The sequence below is a fragment of the Loxodonta africana genome, chromosome 19 (genome assembly GCF_030014295.1).
Source record: "Loxodonta africana isolate mLoxAfr1 chromosome 19, mLoxAfr1.hap2, whole genome shotgun sequence".
Taxonomy (NCBI): domain Eukaryota; kingdom Metazoa; phylum Chordata; class Mammalia; order Proboscidea; family Elephantidae; genus Loxodonta; species Loxodonta africana.
In genome coordinates this window covers 19,836,134-19,864,094 of record NC_087360.1, presented here as the reverse complement: position 1 = coordinate 19,864,094, position 27,961 = coordinate 19,836,134, and the positions used below count along the sequence as shown (strand labels likewise).

Sequence of the window (27,961 nt, the reverse complement as noted above, 5' to 3'; positions counted from 1 at the left end):
TTTGTTTCGTTGTGCATGGGTTGCCATGAGCCAACCCAATGGCAACTAGCAACATGGTAGGTATATTAATATCTGTATCTTGGAAAAGAGGAAACCCAAACGCAGGAGCTTGCCTCCCAAGTTGCTTGCCCAAGATCACATGTCTAGGAAGTGGCTAAGCTGGGATTCGAAACCAGGTCTTTATGACTCCATAGCATACGTTTTCAAAAACTCTCCTACTTGTCTCAAAGACGAAGTGAAATTTCCAGTTGATCTGGGATGCTGTAAATGCTGCGTATCTTGATCTGCATGGTGGTTACTTAAGTTCACACAAATTCAAAAACTCATTGGATCGTATGCTTCAGATCTACACACATCACTGTATATACTTTACACATGAATTTTAAAAAGCGACTCTTTCATGGCATGTAGAAATGTCCAAAAATGTAATAATCATTGAATAAAGCAGGATGCAAACCCTTAAAAAAATTCTAGTTGAAATTCATTTGAGTATGATTTCTACTGACAAAAGGTATGCATAGATATAAGTTAGTTATCACAGTGATATTTCCATGCATGCGGTGACAGGAGCCCTGATGGTACAGTGGTTAAAGCGCTTGTCTGCTAACCAGAAGGTCAGCGGTTCAAACCTACCAGCTGCTCCACCGGAGAAAGACCTGGCGGTCTGCTTCCCTAAAAATTTATGGCCTTGGGGGCAGTTCTACTCTGTGCTGTATGGTCGCCATGAGTCGGAATTGAATCAACTCGACAGCAGTGGGTTTGGTTTGGTTTCTCTATGCAGTACCCCCAGGCAGCACTGCCTATATACCAAAGAAGATAAATATACAGTGATCACACAACAGTCAAATGAAATACATACGTTTGAAAGTGTGCGTGCTTTCCCACTTTCTCTTCTAATTTCTCCAGGAAACTCAAGTCTGTAGCAGGACCAGGCCGAATACATTCTTCATCCTTCAAAAGAAAGAGGGAAGCCATACCCTGTCCATACTCTATCCATTCCAAGTTTAAATGCTCTTACCAGCTCTGGCAGAATGTAGTGGACTAAAATGCTTGTCACCTCAGACAAGGGCAAGTGAGTACTCTGGAAGGGAGCAGATTATCTATCACATGTGCTCAGCTTCTCAGATTTAAAAAAGAAACCACAGAACCAGAGGAACTTCATGAAAAGTCAAGTTTCCCATCCGTCTGACCGTATTTCCTGAGTCTTCCCAAGGACACTCCCCAGCTTCCATGACCAGCTTACCTAAGTGCTCAATCTCATTTTCTCTTAGCTAGTCATCACAGCCCCAAAGTGCAACATGTCCAGACTTTATTATTAGGAGCAAAGCCCTCACAGAAAAAAGGCTATAAAAACAGTTGGGTCTCAAGCCGTGTCTTTCTAATTTTGAAGGTGTGTGTTATGGATTGAATGATGTCCCCCAAAAGATAATGTTGACATCCTAACCTCAGTACCTGTGAAGGTGACTTTGTTTGGAAATAGGATCTTTTAGGGTGTTATCAGTTAACATGAGGTCATACTGGAGTAGGGTGGGTCCTAATCCAATCTGAGAGCTGTCCTTTTAAAAAGAGAAGAGACACAGAGACACACCCGAGGAAAGATGACCATGGGAAGATGAATCTACAAGCCAAGGAATGCCAGGAAATGCCCAGGGCTACAAGAAGCAGAGGAGACAAGGGAGGATCTTCCCCCAGGGTGGCAGAGAAAGCGTGGCTCTGCCAATGTCCTGAATTTGGACTCCTAGCCTCCAGGACTGTGAGACAATAAATCTCTATTCTTGAAAGCCACCCACTTTGTGGTATTCTGTTACAACAACGCTAGGGCACTAATACACTGTGTGTTTCTATTTCCTATTTTTGGTCTTCATCAGTGATTGTACTGAATTGACCATCTTAAAAATTAAGGATGAATTATCTCTGTAGGTTTGTTAAAAACAAGGACAACTATGGTTAAGTGTGGCGAGACAGTTTTTATGAAGCAGCATTTCCATGCTTTCAGATTCCATCTACGGAAAGGCAAATAGCAAGAAGCATTTATTGCTAAAATATTTTAAAACACAAGTCCAGTGAGGTATACGAACGTTGAACGTATATATATGAGCAACAACATCAGTTGTGCTTCCCAAACCCTCCTCCCTGGAAGTCCACATCGGTGGGCCTCTCACCTCCTTCAGGTCTTTGCTCAAACGTCACCTTCTCAAATCTTACCTAAAACATCCCCCCCCCCGCAGCACTCCCCATCTCCTTTTCAGCTATTTCCTTCATAGCGTAATCTGTATATTTCACTCATTAACTTGCTTATTATCTGTCTGTCTAGGCTAGCATTTAAAGTTTCTTGAGGGCAAGAATTTTGGTCTGTTTTATTCACGGCTATGTCTCAAAACACAAGGCTGGCAAAAAATAAGTGCTCAATAAGTATTTGTTGAAGGAATAAAGAGCCAGAATGTTTACCATGTGCCAGGCATGGTTCTAACTGCCCTTCATGTATGATCTTTTTAATTTGGCCTTATGACAACTCTGAGGTAGGTACTGTTCTCATTATACCATTTTCAAGGTGAGAAAATTGGAGCTCAGAGAGGTTAAGACACTTGCCTAAGGTTACACAGCTAGTAATGGGTGAAGCTGGAATCTGAATCCAGGTGGTTTGGCCTCAGTGCCTGTGCTCCTGATGACTCTAGTCACTGTTATGGATTGAATTGTGTCCCTGCAATATATGTGCTGTAAATCCTAACCTCTATGCCCCGATGACCAGGGTTATAATCCCATTTGGGAATGAGTTGTCTTGTTACGTTAATGAGACAAGATTAGTGTAGGGTGTGTCTCAAATCAATCTCTTTTGAGATATAAAAGAGATTAAACAAGGAATTGAAAGAAACAGAGATAGGGAAGAGAGATGCCAAACCACATGAAGATCACCTAGGAGCAGAAGCTCAAAGAGACAAAGACCTTCCTCCAGAACTTCCACAGAGAAAGCCTTCCTCTAGAGCCAGCACCCCGAATTTCAATTTTTAGCCTCCTAAACTGTGAGAAAATAAATTTGTTTGTTAAAGCCACCCACTTGTGGTATTTCTGTTATAGCAACACTAGATAACTAAGACAGTCACCATCCTGTTACGGATTGAATTGTTGTTGTTAGGGGCCATTGAGTCAGTTCCTATTCACAGTGGCCCTATGTGCAACAGAACAAAACACTGCCCGGTCCTGCACCATCCCCACAATCATTGCTATGTTCGAGCCCCTTTTTTTCCTTAAATCAAACAGTGCACACATTGTTCTATGACATTGGTTAACAACCCCACAGCATGTCAACACTCTCCCTTCTCAATCCTGGGTTCCCTATTACCAGCTTTCTTGTTCCCTCCTGCCTTCCAGTCCCTGCCCCAGGCCTGGTCTTGTTTGGTTCCATGGGCCTGTTCCATCTTTGGCTGAAGGATGAACCTCAGGAGTGACTTCGTTACTGAGCTGAAAGGGTGTCCGGGGGCCATACTCTAGGAGATTCTCCAGTCTCTGTCAGGCCAGCAAGTCTGGTCTTTCTTTTTGAGTTAGAATTTTGTTCTACATTTTCTCCAGCTCTGTCCAAGACCCTCTCTTGTGATCCCTGTCAGAGCAGTCAGTGGTGGTAGCCGGGCACCATCTAGTTGTGCTGGACTCAGTCTGGTGGAGGCTGTGGTAGATGTGGTCCATTAGTCCTTTAGATTAATCTTTCCCTTGTATCTTTAGTTCTCTTCATTCTTCCTTGCTCCCGAAGGGGTGAGATCAGTGGAGTATCCTAGATGGCCGCTGACAGGCTTTTAAGACCCCAGACTGAGCCCATTTTTGAAGCCATTGTATCAATCCATCTCATTGAAGGTCTTCCTCTTTTTCACTGACCCTCTACTTTACCAAGCATGATGTCCTTTTCTAGGGACTGGTCCCTCCTGATAACATGTCCAAAGAAAGTGAGACAAAGTCTCACCATCCTTACTTCCAAGGAATACTCTGGCTGTATTTCTTCCAAGACAGACTTGTTTGTTCTTCTAGCAGTCCATGGTATGTTCGATATTCTTTGCCAACACCATAATTCAAGGGCATCAATTCTTCTTTGGTCTCTCTTATTCATTGTCCAGCTTTCCCATGCATATGAGGCAATTGAAACTATCGTGGCTTAGGTGAGGTGCACCTTAGTCCTCAAAGTGAAATCTTTGCTTTTTACCACTTTAAAGAGGTCTTTCGCAGCAGATTTGCTCAGTGCAATATGTCATTTGATTTCCTGACTGCTGCTTGGATGGGTGTTGATTGCGGATCCAAGTAAAAATGAAAACCTTGACAATGTCAATCTTTTCTCCATTTATCATGATGTTGCTTACTGGTCCAGTTGTGAGGATTTTTATTTTCTTTATGTTGAGGCGTAATCCATACAGAAGGCTGTAGTCTTTGATCTTCATTGTTAAGTGCTTCAAGTCCTCTTCACTTTCAGCAAGCAAGGCTGTGTCATCAGCATACTGCAGGTTGTTAATGAATCTTCCACCAGTCCTGATACCACATTCTTCTTCATATAGTCTAGCTTCTCGGATTATTTGCTCAGCATACAGATTGAATAGGTATGGTGAAAAGATACAACCCTGATGCACACGTTTTCTGATTTTAAGCCACACAGTATCCCTTTGCTCTGTGTGAACGACTGCCTCTTGGTTTATGTACAGGTTTTGCGTGAGTACAATTGTTCTGGAATTCCCATTCTTTGAAATATTATCCATAATTTGTTATGATCCACACAGTCAAATGCCTTTGCATAGTCAATAAAACACAGGTAAACATTTTCCTGGTATTCTCTGCTTTCAGTCAGGATCCATCTGACATCAGCAATGATATCCTTGGTTCCTTGTCCTCTCTTGAATCTAGCTTGAATTTCTGACAGTTTCCTGTCAATGTACTGCTGCAACCACTTTTGAATGCTCTTCAGCAAAATTTTTCTTGTGTGTGATATTAATGATATTGTTTGATAATTTCCACATTCTGTTGGATCACCTCTTTGGAGTGGACACAAATGTGGATCTCTTCCAGTTGGTTGGCCAGGTACCTCTCTTCCAAATTTCTTGGTATAGATGAGTGAGCACCTCCAGGGCTTCATCTTTTTGTTGAAACATCTTAAGTGGTATTCTGTCAATTCCTAGAGCCTTGTTTTTCACCAATGCCTTCAGTGCAGCTTGGACTTCTTCAGTACCATCAGTTTTTGTTCATATGCTACCTCCTGAAATGGTTGAACATCGGCCAATTCTTTTTGGTACAGTGACTCTGTGTATTCCTTCCATCTGCTTTTGATGCTTCCTGCGTCATTCAATATTTTGCCCATAGGTTGGAATTTTTTCTTCAGTTCTTTCAGCTTGAGAAATGCTGAGTATGTTCTTCCTTTTTGGTTTTTTAACTCCAGGTCTTTAACTATTTCACAAAGATAGAATTGTGTGCCTCCCAAAATATGTGTTGAAGTTCTAACCCCTGTGCCTGTTTGAAGAGGCTTCTCTTTTGTTCTGTTAAAGAGGCCATACCAGTGTAGGGTGGATCCCATGCCTAATTAGTTCTAAGTTATAAAAGGACCAGAACAGACACAGACACACACAGGGGGAAAGAGGAAGACAGACAATACAGACAGATTCACCTACAAGTCCAGGAACACCAAGGACTTCTGGCAGCTACTAGAATCTGAAATAGAAAAAGAAGGACTTCCCTCTAGAGCTGGTGCTCTGAATTCACATTTCTAGCCTCTTGAACTGAGAGAAAATAAAATTCTGTTCTTTAAAGCCAGCCACTTATGGTACTTCTGTTAAGACGGCCGTAAGTAACTAAGATACCATCCATTACTGTCCCCACAGTGCTTTAGAATGTTGGGTTTACATGCAGTCTGGGCAAGGGGCATTCCCAGTTATTCTCTTTAAAAGGGAGACAGACAGTGGTGTGGATGATTCCAAATGAAAAGCAGGGCAAAATAATAATAATAAACAATTTCTCATGGGCCTGTGAATTTATATTTAAAAAAATGAAGTCTGAATTTGAACAATTGTGGATTTGAGAACACCAATGTTCTCAGAAGCCACAGCAGCTCAAAACAAGGTTGCAAATCACTCAAAGGACCCTCAACTCAGAATCAGTCAATGTTCTTTATAAAGCCTTCCTTTCCACCATCTGGCTCCCTGCTCTGTGCTAAGCAGGAAAACTGCTTCTCTCGGCAACCTAACCCCTCTACCCTGTGGTCCCAGTTCTCTGGCTCATTCTTCCTTGAATGGAAGATATGAGTGTACTCCTTCACATCAAAGGTCTTTCCTTGCCATCTCCTGCTGGGCTCTAATTTAGCCCTGAGAGTCTAAATAAGTAGCGAGTCAAACCAGTTGCTGTTAATTCTAACTCATGGTGACCCCACATGTGGCAGAGTAGAACCGTGCTCCGTAGGGTTTTCAATGGCTAATTTTTCAAACACAGACTCCCAGGCTTTTCTTCTGAGGCAGCTCTGGTTGAACTCAAACCACCCACCTTTCAGTTAACAGCATAACTATTTGTACCACTCAGGGACAGCCAAAAGCTCAGCTTAAAGCTCCAAGCAAGGGTAGAGCAAAAAAGCTCAACTTGTACCCTTGAGTAATCTAGTGGGTTCCACTCTGAACTCTTTAAGCCTGGGAGTTCTTCTGTGTGTTGTGAACACCGCATGGATTAGCTCCAAGTCAACATTCATTTTCTCACCAGAATGGAAATGATGCCTTTGTGTCGTTCTTCTACCAAGTCACAAATGATCTTGTTGTTGAAATATTGAATTGGCTCCCACTAAAATGACAAAGAGGAAAGCATTCTTCGAGAAGTATTTCGATGAGTGTAACATAAACTTGTTTTACATTGATTCACCAAAAATTTCTTTCAGAGTTTTATTTTTATATCCAGCATTTAAAAAAACAATACTTTCTGTATATCAAAATGATTTCCCAGGAAACAAGCAGAGAAGGAGTGAAAAATAATCCTTAGTACTAATCAAGGAAATCACCCCCTGAAATAACACCTCTCACTTAAATGCTTTTGCTAGATTAAGAAATCGAAGGAGGGAAAGCATCAAAATGTTTACCTCTATACCTTCCACTTCATATTCTGCCTGTTCCGCCTTTAGGGTCCTCTCTATTAACAGTTGCTGAAGTTTTTCATTGCAGTAATTTATACAGAACTGTTCAAATCTAGAGATGCAGAAGATTTAAATAACTAAAGCTAGGCAAACAGACCCATTTTTTTTTAAAAAAATTGTATTTACTTATTTTTAAGGAGTCTTTGTAATAAAGAAAAACAAAGTCCTTATTAATCAAATAATTTCCTAAATAGATCATAAGAGTCAAGCTGAGAGACGTTTGCATGTTTTTGGTTATTCCAGTTCTAGAATAGTCTGTGAAATAGGGGATATGCAAATTAGGGAATTTCTGGGGGTGGGAAAATCAGTTCTGATAACATTAGGATGTTATTGACCTCGACTGAAACTCTAAAGAGGGACAAATGAAGAACGGGTAGATAATGACAAAACTCACCCATTCTTATCGAAGACTTCAAATCCATAGATATCCAGCAACCCAATCACTGTTTTTCTGGTGAAATCCTAGTCAAATAACATATACCATAACTCATTAGATCTTTGACATCGTGATGCTCAAAACCCTGTGGCTTTCCTAAATAAGATGAACATAGAATTACCATATGACCCAGCCATCCCAATCCTAGGTATATACCCAAAAGAATTCAAAGGACTTGTACGCCAAAAGATATTTGTGCACCAGTGTTCACTGCAGCACTGTTCACAACAGCCGAAAGGTGGAAACAACCTAAATGTCCATTAACAGGTGAACGGCTAAAGAAAATGTGGCACAGCCATACAACGGAATGCTAACTACTCAGCCATAAAGAGACATGAAGCTCTGACACGTGCTGCAACAGAAGAACCTTGAAAACATGCTGAGTGAAATCAATCACGAAAGAACACAATGTTGTATGATCCACTTACATGAGTATCTAGAATAGGCAAATGTGTAGAGACCAAACCTTACTATCGGTTACCAGGGACAGGAAAGAGGGAGGGAATAAAAGGGGGTCATTGCTTAGGTGGCACTGAGTTTCTGTCAAGAGTGATGGAATAATCTGGAAACTGATAGTGGGGATGGTTGCACATGTTGAATGGAATCAGTCACTGGATTGTCCAAGTTAAAAAATGTTGAATTGGTAAATGTTTTGTTATATTTTCACCACAATCAAACAATTGAAAAAAACAAACTTTGTAGCTACCCCAACAGCTGGGACTTGGCTATAAAGCTCATGCCCTCTCTCTCTCCAACAATGGCTCACAGGAGAACTCCTGAGTGGAAATTATTTTCCTGCCTAACTTCCTGTCTGCAGCCTGCCTATATCCCACCCCTGCTTCCACTCTCATCACCTGAATAGCACCACCTTCCTGATTCACTTTCTCTCTTCAACCCTCCTCAGCCCCCCAAGCCCACATTCAGTCCAGGCGTTTCCCACAGCAGGAGGTGTTCCACCAGAAGGAAATCTGAAAAAAACATATCTGTTGCTGTCGAGTCGATTCCAATTCATAGCGGCCCTACAGGACAGAGTAGAATTAGGCCATGAAAAACCTGGGAAGGAGGAGAAGAGAGGGGGCTTAGGTGCCCTCGCCATGTCCTCCTGCAGCAAGGTGGGAGTCTCTGAGAGCTCCAGGGACAAAAGGAGTCCCTGACACAGTGGAACCTGTGAGAGCCGGAACACCGTGGGACTGGTTTGTTTTTCTGGGTCTCCCAAGTTTTCTACCTTTGACAGGGTGCATTCTTACGACTCTTCTATCGCTTCTTTAGTGGAAAATATTTGCCTTTTCCTTCTCTGACAGGTTACCACCTTACACAGGTTCTGGATTTTGTAGGTTTTACTGTGACTACAAGGTTTTCTCTTATTTGTGGCTAGCAGACCTGCAAAAGACCTCTTTAAAGTATTAAAAAGCAAAGGTGTCATGTTGAGGACTAAGGTACGTCTGACCCAAGCCATGGTATTTTCAATTGCCTCATATACATGCGAAAGCTGGACAATGAATAAGGAAGACTGAAGAAGAGTTGATGCCTTTGAATTATGGTGTTGGTGAAGAATATTGAACATACCATGGACTGCCAGAAGAATCAACAAGTACGTCTTGGAAGAAGTACAGCCAGAATGCTCCTTGGAAAAGAGGATAGCAAGACTTTATCTCGCTTACTTTGGACATGTTATCAGGAGGGACCAGTCCCTGGAGAAGGACATTATGCTTAGTAAAGTAGAGGGTCAGTGAAAAAGAGGAAGACCCTCAATGAGATGGATTGACACAGCGGCTGCAACAATGGGCTCAAATATAGCAACTATTGTGAGGATGGCACAGGACCAGGCCGTGTTTCGTTCTGTTTTACTTAGGGTCACTATGAGTTGGAACTGACTTGACAGCACCTAACAACAACAACATGCCTAGCAGATACCGGGTACAATTTCACAAGGTATGTAAAGCAGACAGACTCTAAATGGCTAAAATCTGCTTATTTGGTAAAAAAAAAAAAAAAGAGAGAGATATACAAATTTGAGTTTGGCACCAGGTGGTCTTTTTTTTTTTTTGGACTAATGGGCCTTGGCTTGCTATGAAGTCAAAAACATGAGGCCAAGACACAGGGGCCATGTTTGAGTCACTTATATGATAGGGACGCACTGTTGAATCATTCAGCGAGCATTTTTTGTGAGCCTACTGTATGTTGGACACTGGAAATGTAGACATGAAGAGGGACCGTCTCTGCCCGTGAGAAGCTCATTGTGAATTCTCACATATCGTTATGTTCATTATGAGTGTTAGTAAGAGCAAGTCATCCCAAACGTGTTGACTAACCTTGTTAACTAAAGAGGAATTGATCTTGTTGACCAGCCAAGTAAATGTTCGTTCATACACGGCCTTCGCCATGGCATCTCGGGCGTAGATGGAGAGGTCTAGCATCAGTGGGCAAATCACCTGAGAAGAACGACCAGGTGAATCATCACAGACACAAATAAAAAAAGCCCCGCTGAGTTTTCAAACTAGCCTTTAATGATGACTAGCACAGAACATGGAGTCCCTGGGTGGTGTAAACAGGTACCACACTTGGCTACTAACTGAAAAAGGTTGATGATTTGAATCCATTCAAAGGCACTGTAGAAGAATAGTCTGGTGATCTATATCCAAAAAAATCAGCCACTGACAACCCTATGGAGCACAGTTCTGCTCTGACACACACGGGGTCGCCATGAGTTGGAATCGACTTGACAGCAACTGGTACTGGCAGCAAAGGACACCTGCTATAGGGAAGATGGCTCTCCTGTCTGTGTTTGTGCACACAGTAGCTATTTCTTGAGTGCCTACTATGTGCCAGGCTCTGTGCTAGGCTGCTGAAACACAGCCGTGATCAAGACAAACAGTCCCTGCCTTCGCGGGCTCACAGTTAAGTGGGTTTGGGCAGATATTTGAAGAACTGCACAAAGAAAACTTTCAAGTTGAGAATGACAAGAGCTTTAAGAGATACATATGGTGCTTGGGGTGGGGGTAGGCAGGGAAGGGTCCTCAAGGAAGTCACACCTGGGAACTGAAGGATGAGGAGGAGTTAGCAGGCTGGAGCATAGGTAGACATGGTCTAGGCAGAGGGAACAGCATGTGAAAAGACCCAGGGCAGGGAAGTCACAGCAAGCATGAGTCATGGGGAGCTAGTATTGGGGGTGAGGTTGAGACGGGAGACCGTGGCAGAAGCTGGACCAAGCAGGCCTGGTAGGTTTGGTGGGTTCAAGGGTTCAGTATCCCCTAGGCCACCATCCTCCTGCTATCCACGGGAGGCAGCAGTGACAAGGAGGGCAGGCTCATTTCTACTAGACCCATTCCTACCTCCTCAGTTTTAGCTTCAATCTTTCTGTGGGTGAGAGCATCCAGAAGGACCGATGGGTGGACCCCCAGGAGCTGAATAGAAGGAAACCACAGTGCAGGTCAGTGACTCAATTTCACTTGCTAACTTATAGTTTATGGGGGTTTCCAGGCTCAGGGTTATCATTGTGCTTTAGTACAAAATAAACCACCTTTGATCATTCCACCAACTGCTTTCACCCACTCCCTCTTCTGTCCCCATGCTCTTTGAACCTCTTATCCAGTATCCACTAAGAGAATATGGTGTTGGCCATTTGGGACATGGGCATCCCGCTATGTCCCACCTCCTCCGCACCTGAGAGGGTCCAGGCCCCCCTCCTTCCTCTTCAAAAGTGGACCATCACCTTTGCAATCCATTTGATCTCATGGGTGTCTGGTATGGTGGCACAGCCTTGGTCGTCTTCTTTAAAATAGATATTCCCCAGGTGGAGGACACTGGCAATAATTCCAAAGAGATTCTAGGAATGTAGAAAGCAGTCAAGGGTAGAGGGCCAGGAGGACAGGGAGAGAAGATGGTGGCTGTCTAATTGACGAATGTCTTTAGAGGAGATCCCCAAGAGAAAGCTGCCCCCCTCTCCAGAATTCCAGCCCTGTGAGTGCACAGAGAAACCCTGGTGGCATAGTGGTTAAGAGCTATGGCTGCTAACCAAAAGGTCAGCAGTTCAAATCCACCAGGTGCTCCTTGGAAACCATACGGGGCAGTTCTACTCTGTCCCATAGGGTCACTGTGTGTCGGAATCGACTCGACGGCAATGGGTTTGGGTTTTTTTTGAGTGCACAGAACCCAGTCCTCCTTCTTCCCCAGAAATCAGCCCTCTTGTTCACTTCAAATATTAACTCAAGTGGGAGAAAGATCCTCAGCAAAGGGCATAGGAGATGGTTCGTCAACCTCCAGCACACATCACTTGTATTTTATATCCTCCCTCCCCTTTCACCACCAATAAGCCATTTAATTTTCAAATACCATGGCTGACCCTGCTGGTATGTGAAATACCAGTGGCATAGCAACACGCCAGCCACCACGTACGACAAACTGACAGATGGGTAGGTGAAGCTTTGAGTCAACTCCCTTCCCTTTATTTAAATGACTCCACTTACAAAGTAGAAAGAAAAATTCTATTCTGGCCCTTGAAAGATTAGTAGTTGAACAATCAAACTGAAAACTATAAGACCAAAAGATACTAAAGATAGAAATGTCGCTATTGCTTAAGGGGCTCTGACTTTCTCTTTAGGGTGATGAAAACGGTTGGCAAAGGATGGTGGTACTGGCTGCACAACACGGTGAATGTAATTAACGTCTCTAAATTGTACACTTAAAAAACATTAAAACGGCAAACTTTGTGTGATATATATATATATATATAAACATACACACACACACACACACACACACACACACACACACACATATATATCCATAAAAGAACCCATTGCCATCGAGCTGATTCTGAAATTAATACTGGGAAATAGTTTGAATCGTTTCCAAAGTAGAACTGCCCCATAGGGTTTCCAAGGAGCACCTGGTGGATTTGAACTGCCAACCTTTTGGTTAGCGGCTGTAGCTCTTAGCCACTATGCCACCAGGGTTTCCATATATATATATATGTACACATGTATATACACACATATATAGTTTTTTTTAAAAATTGTGGTAAAATATATATGTATACAACAGTATTTGCCAGTTCAACAATTTTTCCACATATAGTTCAGTGACATCCTTTTCCATGTTATATATATTTAACTATAATAAAAGAATTTTTTTTGAATGTTTATAAATCCTGTAATTTGTTCCAATTTGTTCCAAAACAGAAACTTGGAGGGACGGGGGGCGGGGGGGAGGTGAAGAAAAAAAAAAAGATAATCCTTTGATTCTCTGGGATCTAAATATTTGAGATTGGACTTAATTGAGGGAAAGAAAAAATGTCATTACGTCATTTCCTGCTTGCTCACAACACTGGGAAAACTTAGGGCTGCCTGATAAAATATAGAACACCCAGTTACGTTTGAATTTGAGATTAACAATGGCTAATTTTTTAGTATGAGTCTGTCCCATCCAATATTTGAGATATACTAGAAATTAGCCATTGATTTGTCTTTGCTTAACTGAAATTCAAATGTAACTTGGTGTTCTGTGTTTTTATTTGCTGAATCTGGCAGCCCTACTATGCAAACACCAGGAAACCATGATTGTTTTCTGAACCCCAGGTTGAACTGGTAGTCCTGCCTGAAGGGCCCATACCTCAAGGTCCTCTTCGGTAAAATCAATGACAGAAAAGGCGTTGGAAACTGTTTTCCAGTCATTCTTGTCATTGATGGACGACTCTTTGACGCATTGACCCTGTTGACATAGAACTGGGTCACTTAATGGCATTTTTATAAATGTGTGCACACTTACTCCTCTGTCAAATGGTTTTGTTTACAAGGATACACTAGCTAGTATTACAATGTTCTGAACTGCAAAGAAAATAGATTTTACTCTGATTGTCTGGCACTTGGTGATTTGCCCATCGCTACTTTTTTCCAAAGTTATTTGGAAATTTGATTTTAAAATCTCTGCTCTGAGAAAGGAGTTCTGGGAGGCACAAACGGTTAAGTGAAAGGTTGGAGTTTTGAACCTGCCTCAAGGTGCCTTGGAAGAAAGGCCTGGTGATCTGCTTTCGGAAGAGCACAGCTGTGAAAACCTAACATACATGGTGTCGCCACGAGTCAGAATTGAATCAACTCAGCGGCAACTGATTTTTTGCTTTGCCCTGGAAACACTTTCAAAGTTATATATTAGTGGTAGATCTTTTGGTGTGTTTCAAAAACAGTTCTTGTCTTGCCATTTTTGCTGAATAAAGCCATTTGTCTCAATCAATATCTGCTGAAACAAGCAGTGAAAATTATAATGTTTAAATTTAGAAAACAATCTTGACTTACTGAGCAACTATCAGCAAAAACTTCACTGAAGAAAAAACAAACAAAAACTTCCCCACAGAACCAGATGGAAGGAGATCTTCACTCAAGGAAATAAAAATTTGGCATTAAAACCAAAACCAAACTCACTGGTGTCGAGTCGATTCCAACTCCTGGGAACCCTATGTGTTATAGAGTAGAACTTCTCCATAGCATTTTATTGGCTGTACTCTTTCCAGAAGCAGATTGCCAGGCATTTCTTCCGTGGTGCCATTGGGTGGGTTTGAACCACCAACCTTTAGCTTAGCAGTTGTTTGCAAACCACTTGCACCACCCAGAAAAACACAGGATATACAGAAGTGATGGTCACCAGTAGGGGTTCCATTAGGCTTTTTCCCACTAATTCTAGAAGTTGGTTTTTAAATAAGTAGCAGACCAACCAATACCACAGTTTAAAGGGAAAACATTCTAATCGAGAATTTTTCATTATTTTTTGCTCTTGTGGTACAGGGTGGTCCCAGTTCCCTGGTTATTTGTACATTTGTTATCTTAAAAGATTTTCTTGTTGGTTTTCTAAGGACTCAGTTTATGTAAGTAAGGAAGATGGGGAGGAAGAGGAGGAAGACTGTTACTTGTCTCTTTAGGTCCTTTGGTGGTGACTGATTTTTTTAATGCATGAATATATATTAACTTTATCACTTTTAAAACATTTAAAATAAATTGATAACGATGAAAAAAATAAGATTTCCTCGTTGCACAGGGAAACCAAAGATGTCGTGCCATATAAGTATTTCCTAATAAACCAAACAACCAAACAAATAAAAACCCCAAAGCAGTTGCCATGGAGTCAGTCCTGACTCAGGGCGACCCCGTGTGTGACAGAGTAGAACTGTGCTCCACAGGGTTTTCAGTGTAAAACCACTGAGTTTGCCAAAGTTATGGGAGATCATGAAATTAATACTGGCAAGTTGTTTGCATCATTTCCAAAGCCACTGAGACAGGAGGATCTGGCTAAAAAATCTACAAAGATGAAAACACCATACATTTCAAAAGAGGATGCTTTCTTCTTATCAGAGAGTTAGGAGAAGCCCTTAGAAAATAAATGATAAACTAAAAACAAAAAAAACTAGGCTGTAATCTTTACAGAAGCAGATTACGAGGACTTTCTTCCGTGGCACCGCTGTGTTCAAACTGCCAACCTTTAGGTTAGTAGTTGAGTGCAAACCATTTGTGCCAATCATAGAGCTTACAAAATGAGTGATGGACTCAATTATTGTTACAAAATGACCCTCTCTGATCATGCTATGAAAGCCAAACAGGATGCTACCATACAGCTTTGTTGGAAAAAACCAGTCCTCAAAAAAGAAAAATAATTAATTTTTATTTATTCTTTATTCTAAGAATTGGTACAAAGTTAGTTAAACATAAATTGAGGTTATGAGATTCACGTAACTTCATTAGTTAGCTTCCATTTTCAAGATTAACTTCAACCAACCTTCTATGATGTACTATGAAATCTTGGTCTTTATTTTATGAGATTCACTTTACAAGATCATGTTCTCTATCTTGAGTAATGTCCCTGCCTGTTCCTGTGCAAACTGATCCCAGTTCAAAGCCAGGTCCCGTGTGAAGAGAAAAAATCCAGAAATCTTGGGGCAAAAAGGTGCTAGTGACACCAAATACTGATAGGTGCTATACAATCAGGCATTCTAGAACCCTAGCACAGACTGAAGGAGCCCTGGTGGTACATTGGCTGAGTGCTCAGCTGCTAACTGAGAGGTTGGTGGTTCGAACCCACCCAGCAGCTCTGAGGGAGAAAGACCTGGTGATCTGCTTGCGTAAGGACTGCAGCCTAGAAAACACGACGAGGCGCTCCTACTCTGTCATGTGGGGTCACTGTGAGTCAGAATCGACTCAACCGCCCACAACAACAACAGTGCAGACTGTGGGGAAAAAAAAAAATTAATACTGTGATGTTAAATCCTGAAAGTCAGTTTCATAACACTAGATCCTGGGATTACTTACAGGAATGGCCTGAATCATTTCTGTAAGACAGTATGCTCATTTTGCAGCTAGCAGTTCTCAGAATGGATGACAGGAAGGTGGAAAAAGTCTTTTCAAAACTAGTTTTGAAAGCAAAATGAAATAGTATACGTTGTGGATACGGATTGGCAAGGAGTTTCCATCACAGCCAGACCTGGAGTTCTCATCCCAACTGAGCATTAAAATCACTAGGGGAGCATTTGAAACAATCCCAATACCAGGTTCCACCTCTAGTATCTGAATCTCTGGCAGGTAGGAACCAAGCATTTGTGTTTTTAAAACACTCTTTAGTTGATTCCAGCTTCTACCAGGGCTGAGAACCACTCGCCTAGACATTGGTTTGTTTACTTTACCAAAATGGTATACCTCCCGAGCATGAAAGGAGAGGGGTTGGCTTGTTTATGAAAAGTGTCAAGACATTAGTAAGTAGGATACATTCAGAATGGTAGAGAGGAAGTTCTGGAATGTTCTAGAGCAGCCCTCACAAAACCCCCTGATCCCTCCCTCCAAAAGACCCCCAGAGCCAGGTGCTGGTTCTTCCAACCTGTGAGAGGTATTTATACAGCTGGGGGTCCCGCTCAAGTCCCAGGTAAGCGAGGAGCTCCTCTTCACCCCCCTCCAGCAGCTGGTAGAAGATGTGGAAGTTACGCTCGCCCTGGTTTTGATAGACAACTCGAGACTTTTCTATCAAGTAACTGATGATATGCCCACCTACAGGAATGCCCTTCAAAACACAACAAAAATGCAGTCGCAGCAGCAGCAACAATCAAGCCACTCTCTTACTGGTGTCTTTTGATAAAGGGAAGTTCTTAATTTCAATGGTCCAATCTATGAATCTTTTATTATCGGTGCTTTCTGTGTTCTGTTTAAAAAGAATCTTTGCCTACCCTAGGCCAGGAAGTTATTTTCAATGTTTTTGTCTAGAACCATGAATGTTTTACCTTTCACATTTAGGACTATGATCCGTTATAAATTAGTTATTGTGTATGGAGTGAAAACCAAAACCAAACCCAGTGCCACTGAGTTGATTCCGACTCATAGCGACTCTATATGACAGAGCAGAACCGCCCCACAGAGTTTCCAAGGAGCGCCTGGTGGATTCGAACTGCCGACCCTTTGGTTAGCAGCCGTAGCACTTAACCACTATGCCACCAGGGTTTCCGTATGGAGTGAGGTAGGGCTCAAAGGTCTTTTTATCAATATGAATATCCAATCTATCAGCACCACTTATTGGAAAGACAATCGTATCGCTACTGAATCAAAGTGGTGTTCTTGTCATAAATTAGGGGAACGGATTTGTGAGCGGGAAACCCTGGTGGCATAGTGGTTAAGTGCTACGGCTATTAACCAAAGAGTTGGCAGTTCAAATCTGCCAGGCGCTTCTTGGAAACTCTATCGGGCAGTTCTACTCTGTCCTATAGGGTTGCTATGAGTCGGAATCAACTCGATGGCAGTGGGTTTGGTTTTTTGGTTTATATGTGAGGGTCTTTCTGGACTGTGTTCTGGTCCATTGACCTGTTCATCTATCCTTGTGTCAGTTTCACATTGTCTTAATTATTATTTCCAATAAAGGATTTATATTCTAGAACATATGTAGAATTATACAAGTCAGTAAGAAAAAACCAGACAACACAATTAAAAAGGAACAAGAGACTTGAATATAAAAGGGGATCTTTAACTGGCCAATAAGCAAAATTTCATCAATTATCATGGAGCTACAAATTTAAATCACAATGAGAAACCACTATACCCCACCAGAATGTCTAAAACTAAAAAGGCTAACAATACCGAATGTTGGCACGGGCATGGAGCAACTGGAACTCTCAGTAATTATCATGACGTTGATGGTAAGAACCCAGTAATTCCACTTCCAGGTATATATCCAACATAAATGAGTGCTTATATCTCCTAAAAGGCACCTGCAAGGATGTTCATAGCACTATCTGTAATAGCCAAAAATTGGAAACAACCAATGCCCATCAACAGGAGAATGGATAAATTGTGTCGTAGTCATACAGTTAAAAAATGAACAACTGCTACAGGCAACAACATGGATGAATCTTACAGACATACTATTGATTGAAAGAAGCCAGACACAAAAGAATGCATACTGTATAAACTCCATGTATATGAAGCTCAAGAACCAGCAAAACTATTCTGTGGTTATAGAGATCAGATCAGTGGTTCCCTTTGGGAAGGGGGATACCACCAGAGAAGGGCAGGAGAGCTTTCTAGGTTCTAGACTTTTTTATCTCTTGATCTGAGCGGTGGTTACCCAGGTAGATACATATGTAAAAACTCAATGAGCTGTACTTTATGATTTGTGTGCTTTTTAGTATGTGTTGAACTTCTATAAAAAAGTTTTAAAATATGCATACCCAACCATTGCTGTCAGGTAGATTCTGACCCATAGCTATTAAATTTTTTTCAAAGTCCACCAGAAGGACGAGCGCCAGCCTCTGGTTGCTGAAAGCAACACCCACCTAGCTGTTGTCCTCTGGTCCATGGTGTCACCGTACAACTTGTATGTCCTTGAGAAATTTGTGTCCCCTTCCCACATGCATCAAGTCCCATCTAAATTCTGTATATGGCACAGCCATACTTATTCATTTACCTGTAGTCTGTGACTGTTTTCACAAAGCAACAGCAAAGCTGAATAGTTGCAAGAGAAACTGTATGGCCCATGATGCCTAAAATATTTACTTGTTGGCCTTTAAACAGAAGAAGTGTGCTGACTTCTGTCACATAAGTATATATGCCTAAATAATATATTGTTAGTTTGCTTGTTTTCAAGCTTTATAAAAAATGGTAACACTGAGGCACAGTACATTCCTAAGGCTAAGAGTCCAAATTCAGGGTGTCAGCCACGTTTTCTCCCAAGGCTCAGGAGAAGATCCTTTTTGTCTCCCCCAGGTTCTGGTACCCTCAACAATCTCTCCCTTCATCATGACATGGCTGTCTTCCCTCTGTGTCTCTTCTCCTCTTTTATAAAGACACCAGTCATATTGGATTAGGACCCACCCTACTCCAGTGTGACCTCCTGTAAACTGAGAAGATCTTCAAAGACCTAATTCCAAACAAAGTCACATTCACAGGTACTAGGGGTTAGGACTTCAGCACATCTTTTGGGGGACATAAGTTAGCCCATAACTCCATCCATGTTACGTGTAACTGTAGCTCTTCCACTCTCACTGCTGTATAATACCTCATTGTGTGAACACCACCACGATTAGCCACTATAGGGTCGCTATGAGTCGGAATTGACTCAACGGCAGTGGGTTATCCTGTTGATGGACATTCAGTCCTTTCCATATGTGTTGGTGGTTTACACTCCTTCTACCATCATGAGCAGTGCTGTTGCTCTGTTGTGGACATGCTTATACATGGTTCTGGTTCATGTCTGTAGAAATCTCTCTGGGAGTGGAATGGCCTCACCTTAGATTATATGATTTCAACTGTGTTAGATATTGTTTTCCAAAGGGGTTACACCAAATTCTACCCTGCCAACCATGTGTATGGGTTCCTAGTAATTCACATCTTTGCTGACACCTGGTATTTTCAGGCTTCTTAATTTTTGCCCATCCAGAGGGTGTAAGAGTCATTGGTGGTTCAGTGGTAGAATGCTTGCCTTTCATGCAGGAGACCTGGGTTTGATTCCCAGCTAATACACCTCACGAGGCAGCCACCATCTATCTGTCAGTAACGGCTTGTGTGTTGCCATGATGCTGAACAGGTTTCAGCGGAGCTTCCAGACTAAGACAGACTAGGAAGAAAGGCCTAGCAATCTACTTCCGAAAATAAGTCAATGAAAACTCTATGGATCACAATGGAGCACTGCCCAATCGGCAGTTGATCATGAGGATAGTGTGGGACCAAGTAGCATTTTGTTCCATTGTGCATGCAGTCACCATGAATTGCAGGCCAACCTGAAGGCAGCCAACAACAGGGGGTATAAAAAGGTATCTCATTGTGGTTTTATTTGTATTTCCTAGAGCTAGTACTAACCCTTGATTGTTTAATTGTTTGAGCAAAAAATCCCCCTTTGTCCCTTAGAGTGCCTTGAGTTGGGTGTCCGTCACTGGCGAATTTAGAGGCGAATTTAGAGGTCCCTGTGCACCGGTATTAGGAGCTTCGACATACCTTAAAGTCAAACTGTATGTCCATGTATTTTCCAAATCTGCTGGAGTTGTCATTCCGGAGCGTTTTGGCATTCCCAAATGCCTTGAAATACAAAACAGGGGGATAGAGATTGGTTGAACCAAATTGATATTCATTGTCATTTAAACTCACTCTGTCAAATTCCATACCCTAAATAACATGCCTATTATGGGAATGCAGGAAGAAGGGAGAGCAAGGGGTAAAAGCCAGACTGTATTTTCTACAAAGGAAGCTCACTAGTTCACTAAGTACAGAGGATTCGAGGCTAAATACTGGAGTTGGACTAAGGGAAACATCTTGTCTCAAGAACCCAGTCTAGTCATATATTAGAAATGGCTAAGGAGAGGTACACAGAATCCCAGGGCCTCGCTGTTCCAGAAGGCACAGTGGACAGTCCCATCACCAGACCCTTCCCTACACCAAAGAGGCAAGTTGAGTCTATTTGGAAAAGTCCTTCAACCATAAACATCTTCTCTTACAGAAAGGGCAACAGGAACCACCGCCTTCACTAGCCTGAGACCAGAAGAACTAGATGGTGCCTGGCTACCTACATGACCGCTCTAATCGGCATCACAGTAGAAGGTCCTGGACAGAGTGGGAGAAAAATATAGAACAAAATTCAAATTTATAAAAAAGACCAGACTTACTGGTCTGATAGAGACTGGTGGAACCCCTGAGACTATGGCCCTTAGACACCCTTCAAACCTGGAACCAAACCCACTCCCCAGAGATCGTCTTTCAGCCAAACAATAGACAAGCCTATGAAGTGAAGAATAACACCCATGAAGAATGTGCTGCTCAGAACAATAAACTATACCAGACCAAAAGGGCAGCACTTGCCCAAAAACAAAGTTCAGAAGGCAGGAAGGGGCAGGAAAGATGGGTGAATGGAAACAGGGAACCCAAGGAGGAAGTGGGTAGAGTGGTGTCACATTGAGGAGATTACAACTAGAGTCACGAAACAAAATGTGTATAAATTGTTGAATGGGAAAATAATTTGTAAACTTTCACCCAAACCAAAATAAAATGTTAAATATATATATACATATTTCTTTTTTTTTTTTTTTTAACGCTTACCTCCAGCACTGGGTTGGAGAGCAGCAGTCTGTCGCGGGCTATCTGTAGCGACTCGGTCATTGGGCAGGTCACGGCAAAATACTGGAGAATCTTCTTGGAGGCCTCCGTTTTCCCTGCCCCACTTTCCCCGGAGATGAGGATGAAGTGGTTATTTAGCTCCGAGCACATCACGCGGTAAGCGTTGTCAGCTATGGCATAGCTGGAGAAGGAATGGTGCAGAAACAAGTTGGCCTGAAGGCTACTTTCCTTGGCTCTGACACCCAGCAGAGCAGGACAAAGTGCCCTGCTTCCAGGAAGCCACATCCAGACTGTGGTTCAAGGACAGTGAACTCAGACAGGCCTCAATCCTCTCCGTGACCCATTTGCTGTTCATACAAAGTACACTAGATCTCAAAACTTAAAGAATACAGACACAGAAGGACAGATATTATTGTATGATCCCACTTATAGGAAATATCTAGAACAGGAAAAATGCATAAAGATGAAAGTTTATTAGTTGACTTGGGGGAAGGAGGGGAAAACGGGAGAGTTATTGCTTAAGGAGGAGCCCTGGTGGCACAGTGGTTAAGCTCTCGGCTGCTATGTGAAAGGTTGGCAGTTCAAACCCAGCCAGCAGCTTTGTGGGAGAAAGACCTGGCGATCTGCTCTTGTAAAGATTATAGGCTAGAAACTTCTTTGGGGCAGTTCTACTCTGTCACACGGGGTTGCTATGAGTCGAAATTGACTCAGTGGCACCTGACAATATAACAACAACATTGCTGAAGGGGTACTGAGTTTCTGTTTGTGGTGACGTAAAGCTTCTGGCAACGGGATAGTGCTGATGGTTGCACGAGAAGGTGAATGTAACGTAACTAATGTCACTGGGTTGAACACTTGAAAACAGATGGAACATGTGGCAACAGATCTTGGTGATGGTTACACAACACAATTGATGTCATTGGTGTCACTGAATTGTATATGTGAAAAATGTTGACTTGGCAAATGTTGTGTTATATATATATGTTTAAAAAACAATTAAAAAAGGCAAATGTTTGGTTAGATATTTTTTACTACAATAAAAATAAAAAAAAAATAGAAGTGATCGGGGGAAGAATTTGAGCCATTATGGAAATCTTTTTCAAAATTTGCCATATTTAATTTTTTAAAAATCCATCAACTTTCTTATAAAAATAAGCCAGACACTAGATTACATCCCCAAGACACTCTATTAATTGCAAGTGGAAATGACATCGTGTCTATGTATATTAAATGACTCAGTACTATAAGGTCTCCTTTTCTCTTTCCCTCAAAATTTGGAGTACTTAGAATATAGAGGTAGGAAACCAAAAGGATTAAAAAACTTCTGTGATATCTTCAGGAAAAGAGGTAAAACCATTATAAGGAATTTATCTCTAAGAGAAAAAAAAAAAACAAGCATGAAGGCTGTTGAAAAGTATAATTTTTGCATGTGGCAAAGTTTGAAAGCAGGCTATTTTAGAAATCACTGATGCTAACAATATAGAAAGGTTTATAAATGCCTGGGGAAGTGGAATAGCTGAGTCACCAAAGCGAATGTGGAGAGAAAATAAACATGAGCTTGAAGTCAACCAGGGAGTAGAACTGGGAAATTCAGCAAAGCCTGAGCCATGTATAGACTAGGCAGGAAATTACTCATTTTAAGGATCCACACATCCTGGGAAGACAGTTCCCTTCCACCAAGGGACGTTCTCCTTAGCGGCCATGTTACCCAGGCGCCGGTAGATGGCACTATAACACCCCACTTCCCAGAGAAGATAACTCTCTAGCCACAGTCTTAGACCTCTGTGCACTTACACAAAATTCTACCGACCTCTCATCATCATATTTAAGCTGAGGTTTGCCAAAGCTTTCTGCTGCCTTGAAAGACTTATTTTACAAGACTGCAGCAGTTTAAGGGAGGTATAGAACCTAATAGAGATGAAACGATGATTAGGGAGGTAGGGAGGGAGGGAAGGTGGACTGGTAGAAAGGTGGGTGGGTGGGTGGGAGGGAAGTAAGGAGCAAAGAAAACAAAAAGGAAAAAACTAGAAAAATACTCTTATTGATGACCCTCTTAGTCACCTAGTGCTGCTATAACAGAAATACCACGAGTGGATGGCTTTTTTAACAAACAGAAATTTATTTTCTCACAGTCTAGGAGTCTAGAAGTCCAAAATCAGGGTGCCAGCTTTAGGGGAAGGCTCTCTTTCTCTCAGCTCTGGAGGAAGGTCCTTGCCTCTTTTGAGCATCTGCTCCTGGGAATTCTTCATATGGCTTGGCACGTGTCTTCCCCCATCTCTGCTTCCTTAATCTGCTCCTTTTATATCTTGTAAGAGATTGACTCAAAACGCGACCTACACTAATCTAATCTCATTAACATAACAAAGACAACTCATTTCCAAATGGGATCATAACGACAGGCATAAAACCGAAAACCAAAACCAAAGTTAAATCGATTCTGACTCATAGCGACCCTATATGACAGAGTAGAACTGCCCCGTAGGGTTTCCTAACTAATCTTAAAGGAAGCAAATCACATCTTTCTCATGAGGAACGGCTGATGGGTTCGAACTGCTGACTTTTTGGTTGGCAGCCAAGCGCTTAACCACTGTGCTGCCAGGTTAGGATTTATAGGACATATTTTTGGGGACACAATTCAATCCATAACAATGACCCTGTGGATGCTACTTACATATGTGGTGGGAGTTCAAAGAAGTTGACTCCTTGATAAAGTTCCATCTGGTTCAGAGTGTAGATTCCAAGCTCCTGGTACGGATTCACGGACACAAGGAGAGTCCCAATATATGTCTAGAGGAATGGACCAAAGCACTAGTGAGGAATTCTGCTGGGCAATGGCGCTACGGCAAAAGACCATCACACACGGTGATCCCCACGTGTTATTCGGGGCTGAGATAACATGGTGGGCTGTCTGTTGTCATGGAGGTTACGTGGGGCAAGGGACAGACAAACAACCAAAGGATCAAGATAGTTCCAATTAGAGGTAAGTGTTAAGAAAGATGTAAACGGGGCAATGAGAGAATGAATAGCTAAGGAAGGAGACCACCATGCTAGTAGGCTTAGGGAAGGCTTCTTTAAGAAGGTGCCATCCAAGCTGAGATTTCAAGGCGGAGGAGCCAGTTGTGAATAAAGGTAGGCGGGAAGGGACATTTCAGGCTGAAGGGACGAGTATGGCAGGCTGGTTGCCCTGGCAGCCAGTGTGGCTGCAGCCCAGTGAGGAAGAGGAGGATGGGAAGGGATGATATTGGAGAGGGAGTGGGGTTCAGATCATGCAAGAATACAGATTTTATTCAAAATGAAATGGATGGTGGGGCAGAGATACCCCTACCCCCACTGAAATGAAACAGCTGCCCTCAATGTTTGTATATAAGTGAAATAAACTTCTATGAAAATATAAATTGCAACATATGGTTTTAAGAGAGGAGTAGGCAAAGGGCACTCTGGCCACAGGGTGAAAGCAAGGACAGTATATTTTAGACCAGCCATCTAAATTTGGGCAGATATTCCCACCACTGGCACCTATTTCCCTAGATTTCAATGTTAGATTCCATTAATATTCGGAAGTTGTTCAATTACGCATATTTGTAAAATTAGCCACTAGCGTAAGACTTCTTAGAATGTGCTTATGAATAAATGAAGGTCCAAGCTCTTACATAGAAAACAAATATTTAGGTTTCTTCTGGTCTAAATACATCTGCATTTAGCACCAACTCCTCAGTGGTGCCAACTGTTAAATGCTCAACTACTAACTAAAAGGTTGGAGGTTCAAACCCACACAGACGCACCTCAGAAGACAGGCCTGGAAATGTGTTTCTGAAGGGTCACAGCCTTGAAAACCCTACAGAGCAGTTCTCCTCTGCACGCATGGGGTGCCCATGAGTCAGAACTGACTTGACAGCAGCCACCAACAACAAATATATCAGGCCTTTTCAGTTTCTGCGTTTGTTATTGTTTTTCATCTCACAGTCTCAAACACTGGAGGTACTAAAGCCTACATTCAGATTTGCTAAAAACATTCCAACTGATGTTTCTAATCTACTGTAGAAAGTCAAACAGAGTTCGAAGAGAGCAGTATTTTGACTGAAAGGAGCACTGCTGGTACAATGGTTAAATGCTTGGCTGCTAAGCTAAAGGTTGGTGGTTCGAACCCACCCAGTGGCTCCGTGGAAGAAAGACCGGGAGATCTGCTCCCATAAAGATTTCAGCCTAGGAAACCCTATGGAGTAATTCTACTCTGTTGTACAGGGTTGCTATGAGTTGGAATCGACTCAAGGGCACACAACCACAACAATATTTTGATTAAAATCCTGTATCATTTTCCATCAAGAAAAATCTAATTTTCCAGGGTGGAACACGATTTCTGAAATTTCTCTGTCCAGATCTGAAATACTGAGTTTAAACCCTGATGATCTCATCAGTCTGCTCGTAGTGCTCCGCACCATGTTACGTCCCCTTTTGCTTCCACATAAGCTCAGTTTAATCTTTTTCTGTTTCCACAAGGGTGATATTTCTGAAAGTTAGGCGATGTGAGATATACTCTAAGTAACGCTGTCCTTATTTCTTCTAGTAACCTTGGTTTCAACTTAGGGATTAAGCCACGGGCATCAATACAAACAAAATAACTATAAAACATCTTTTTTTATTAACAAATGCTTCTATTGGTCTAATTTATTCTTAGCAGAAACTAATAAAAATCTCAATAAAATGAAATAATTTCCATAATGCCCCCCCGACTCCACATATACCCATCCTATGGAGTTTACTCTGGAGGACATTACCTGGAAATTGGCCAATCAAATCAGGGTATGGTGATAAACGGAGAAGTGAGAATTTCAGCCTGAGAAGAGTTCTGGTGATGTGGGTGAGTGGGTGGGGGGATGGATGAGAAGTGGAAGCAGATAGTGGTGGACATTTACCTTTTTTTTTTTTTGGCCGTCTGGCATCAGCACTCTCTTCTAACAAATTCCTTTGAGGAACCCTCTTCCCCGGCTTTCAGTCCCTAAGGTCTGGGGGACAGTGACTCCACCCCTCAGCCCTGAGGGGTGGTCTGAGTAACCCAGCCTGGCCAATCAGAATATTGCTCAGAGAGATTCATGCAGAGACAGGCACATGACCCAAACTGGTTGGCCAGTCAGAGCCAACCAATGTTTGCTCCTATTTACTAGAACTCTTGCTGGAAAGACATGCTATCTTCCCAGTAGCAATACTACCTGTTGCCATTCTGTTGATTCCAACTCATAGTGAACCTATAAGACAGAGTGGAGCTGCCCCATAGCGTTTCCAAGGCTGTAAATCTTTATGGAAGCAGATCACAACATCTTTCTCCCATGGAGTGACTGGTGGGTTAGAACGGCCAACCTTTCAGTTAGCGGCTGAGCATTTAACCACTGCACCACCAGGGGTCCTTGTAGCCACACTAAGCTGATAAAATGACAGCCTGAATCTACTGGCAGCCATCTTGCCACCATGCAGAGAGTCAGCCTGAGAAGGAGTTTGATGCAAAGGAAAGCAGAGCAGAGAGATGGAGAAAGAGTTCTCAAAACATTCAAGACCCTGGATCTATCCTGGATTTTAAAGTCATATAAGTCAATAGGTTCCCCTTTGGGGCTTGTTGTTGTTATTGTGTGCTGGCGAATTGATTCAGACTCATAGCAACCTCACGTGACAGAGCAGAGCTGCCCTGTAGTGTTTTCTTGGCTGTAATCTTTATGGGAGCAGATTGCCCTGTCTTTTCTCCCACAGGGTAGCTGGTGGGCTGTAACTGCTGACCTTTCAGCTAGCAGTCCAGTACTTAACCATTGCACACCAGAGCGCCTTTTTGGGAGCTTAAACCAAAAACCAAACCTGCTGCCGTGGAGTCAATCCCGACTCATAGTAACCCTATAAGACAAAGTAGTACTGCCCCACAGTTTCCAAGGAGTGCCTGGTGGATTCGAACTGCCGACATTTTGGTTAGCAGCCGTAGCACTTAACCACTACACCACCATGGTTTCCTTTGGGGGCTTAGGAGGGTTTAAATTGGGTCTCTGTTCCTGGTAGTGTTAACAACCTTAACACAGAGGATCAAAGTGGGTCTGATAGCAATCTCATGACACTGCCCTTTAAAGGCTAACCTAATAGAGCGATACTGTTCAAGAGCAACAGGGCTGTAAAAGTAGAGAGGAAACCATTCCAGAAAGATGGCCGAGAAGCGGGTGACGTTACATATATGAGGTTCTTGCTGAAACGCTTGCGAAGATTGTCCACAAAGGCAGATTCGCTGGTGTAGGCATCCAACAGCACAAAGTCCTGCACCCCGACCTTGTCCCGGGCTGTCAGCGTGCCTTCCATGTGCAGACGAATGTGCTTCCTCCTCACCTCTTCTTTCTAAGGAAACAGAACATTCCTCAGCAGTCAGTTCATTCGAGAAACTCCTATTGCACATTTAATAGGAAATATCAAGGTGCCAGACCATGGGGGTAACCCATCTCATTGCCGTCGAGACTATTCCAACTCCTAGCAACCCTGTAGGATAGAGTAGAATTGCCCCATAGGGTTTCCAAGGCTGTAATCCTTATGGGGTTACAACCAAAAGGGAAGAACACACTCAGCATTTCTTAAGCTAAAAACTGAAGAAAAAACTCAAGCCCTGAGTTGCAACATTAAAGGATTCTATGGGCGAAAAAGATGGCGGACTAGGTGGACGCTACCACGGATCCCTCTTGCAACAAAGACTCGGAAAAAACAAGGGGATTGATCACATACATAACAATCTACGAACTCTGAACAACAAGCACAGACTTAGAGACGGAAAACGAACAAATACGGGCAGACAGCGACCGTTTTCAGAAC

The 27,961-nt window shown here is 42.4% G+C and overlaps 1 protein-coding gene and 1 non-coding gene across 2 annotated transcripts in view; one reads left to right on the top strand and one right to left on the bottom strand.

Annotated features, from left to right (window-relative positions):
- The window catches only part of MYO1H (myosin IH), a 51,179-nt gene extending 23,689 nt beyond the window's left edge, over positions 1-27,490 (bottom strand). The window contains exons 1-13 of the mRNA XM_023559422.2: positions 27,335-27,490; positions 23,805-23,920; positions 21,116-21,314; positions 20,021-20,101; positions 16,425-16,604; positions 13,182-13,280; positions 11,284-11,397; positions 10,904-10,975; positions 9,884-10,003; positions 7,530-7,597; positions 7,082-7,187; positions 6,709-6,789; positions 860-951 (exon numbers count right to left, since the gene is read on the bottom strand). Of these exons, the coding sequence (XP_023415190.2) occupies positions 860-951; positions 6,709-6,789; positions 7,082-7,187; positions 7,530-7,597; positions 9,884-10,003; positions 10,904-10,975; positions 11,284-11,397; positions 13,182-13,280; positions 16,425-16,604; positions 20,021-20,101; positions 21,116-21,314; positions 23,805-23,920; positions 27,335-27,460 (1,454 nt within the window). The 5' untranslated portion in view covers positions 27,461-27,490. The remainder of the gene's footprint in view (positions 1-859; positions 952-6,708; positions 6,790-7,081; positions 7,188-7,529; positions 7,598-9,883; positions 10,004-10,903; positions 10,976-11,283; positions 11,398-13,181; positions 13,281-16,424; positions 16,605-20,020; positions 20,102-21,115; positions 21,315-23,804; positions 23,921-27,334) is intronic.
- TRNAE-UUC (transfer RNA glutamic acid (anticodon UUC)) lies at positions 19,478-19,549 on the top strand. The gene has a single exon. It is a non-coding gene; the product is annotated as a tRNA-Glu (tRNA).
- Positions 27,491-27,961: the final 471 nt, after the last annotated feature.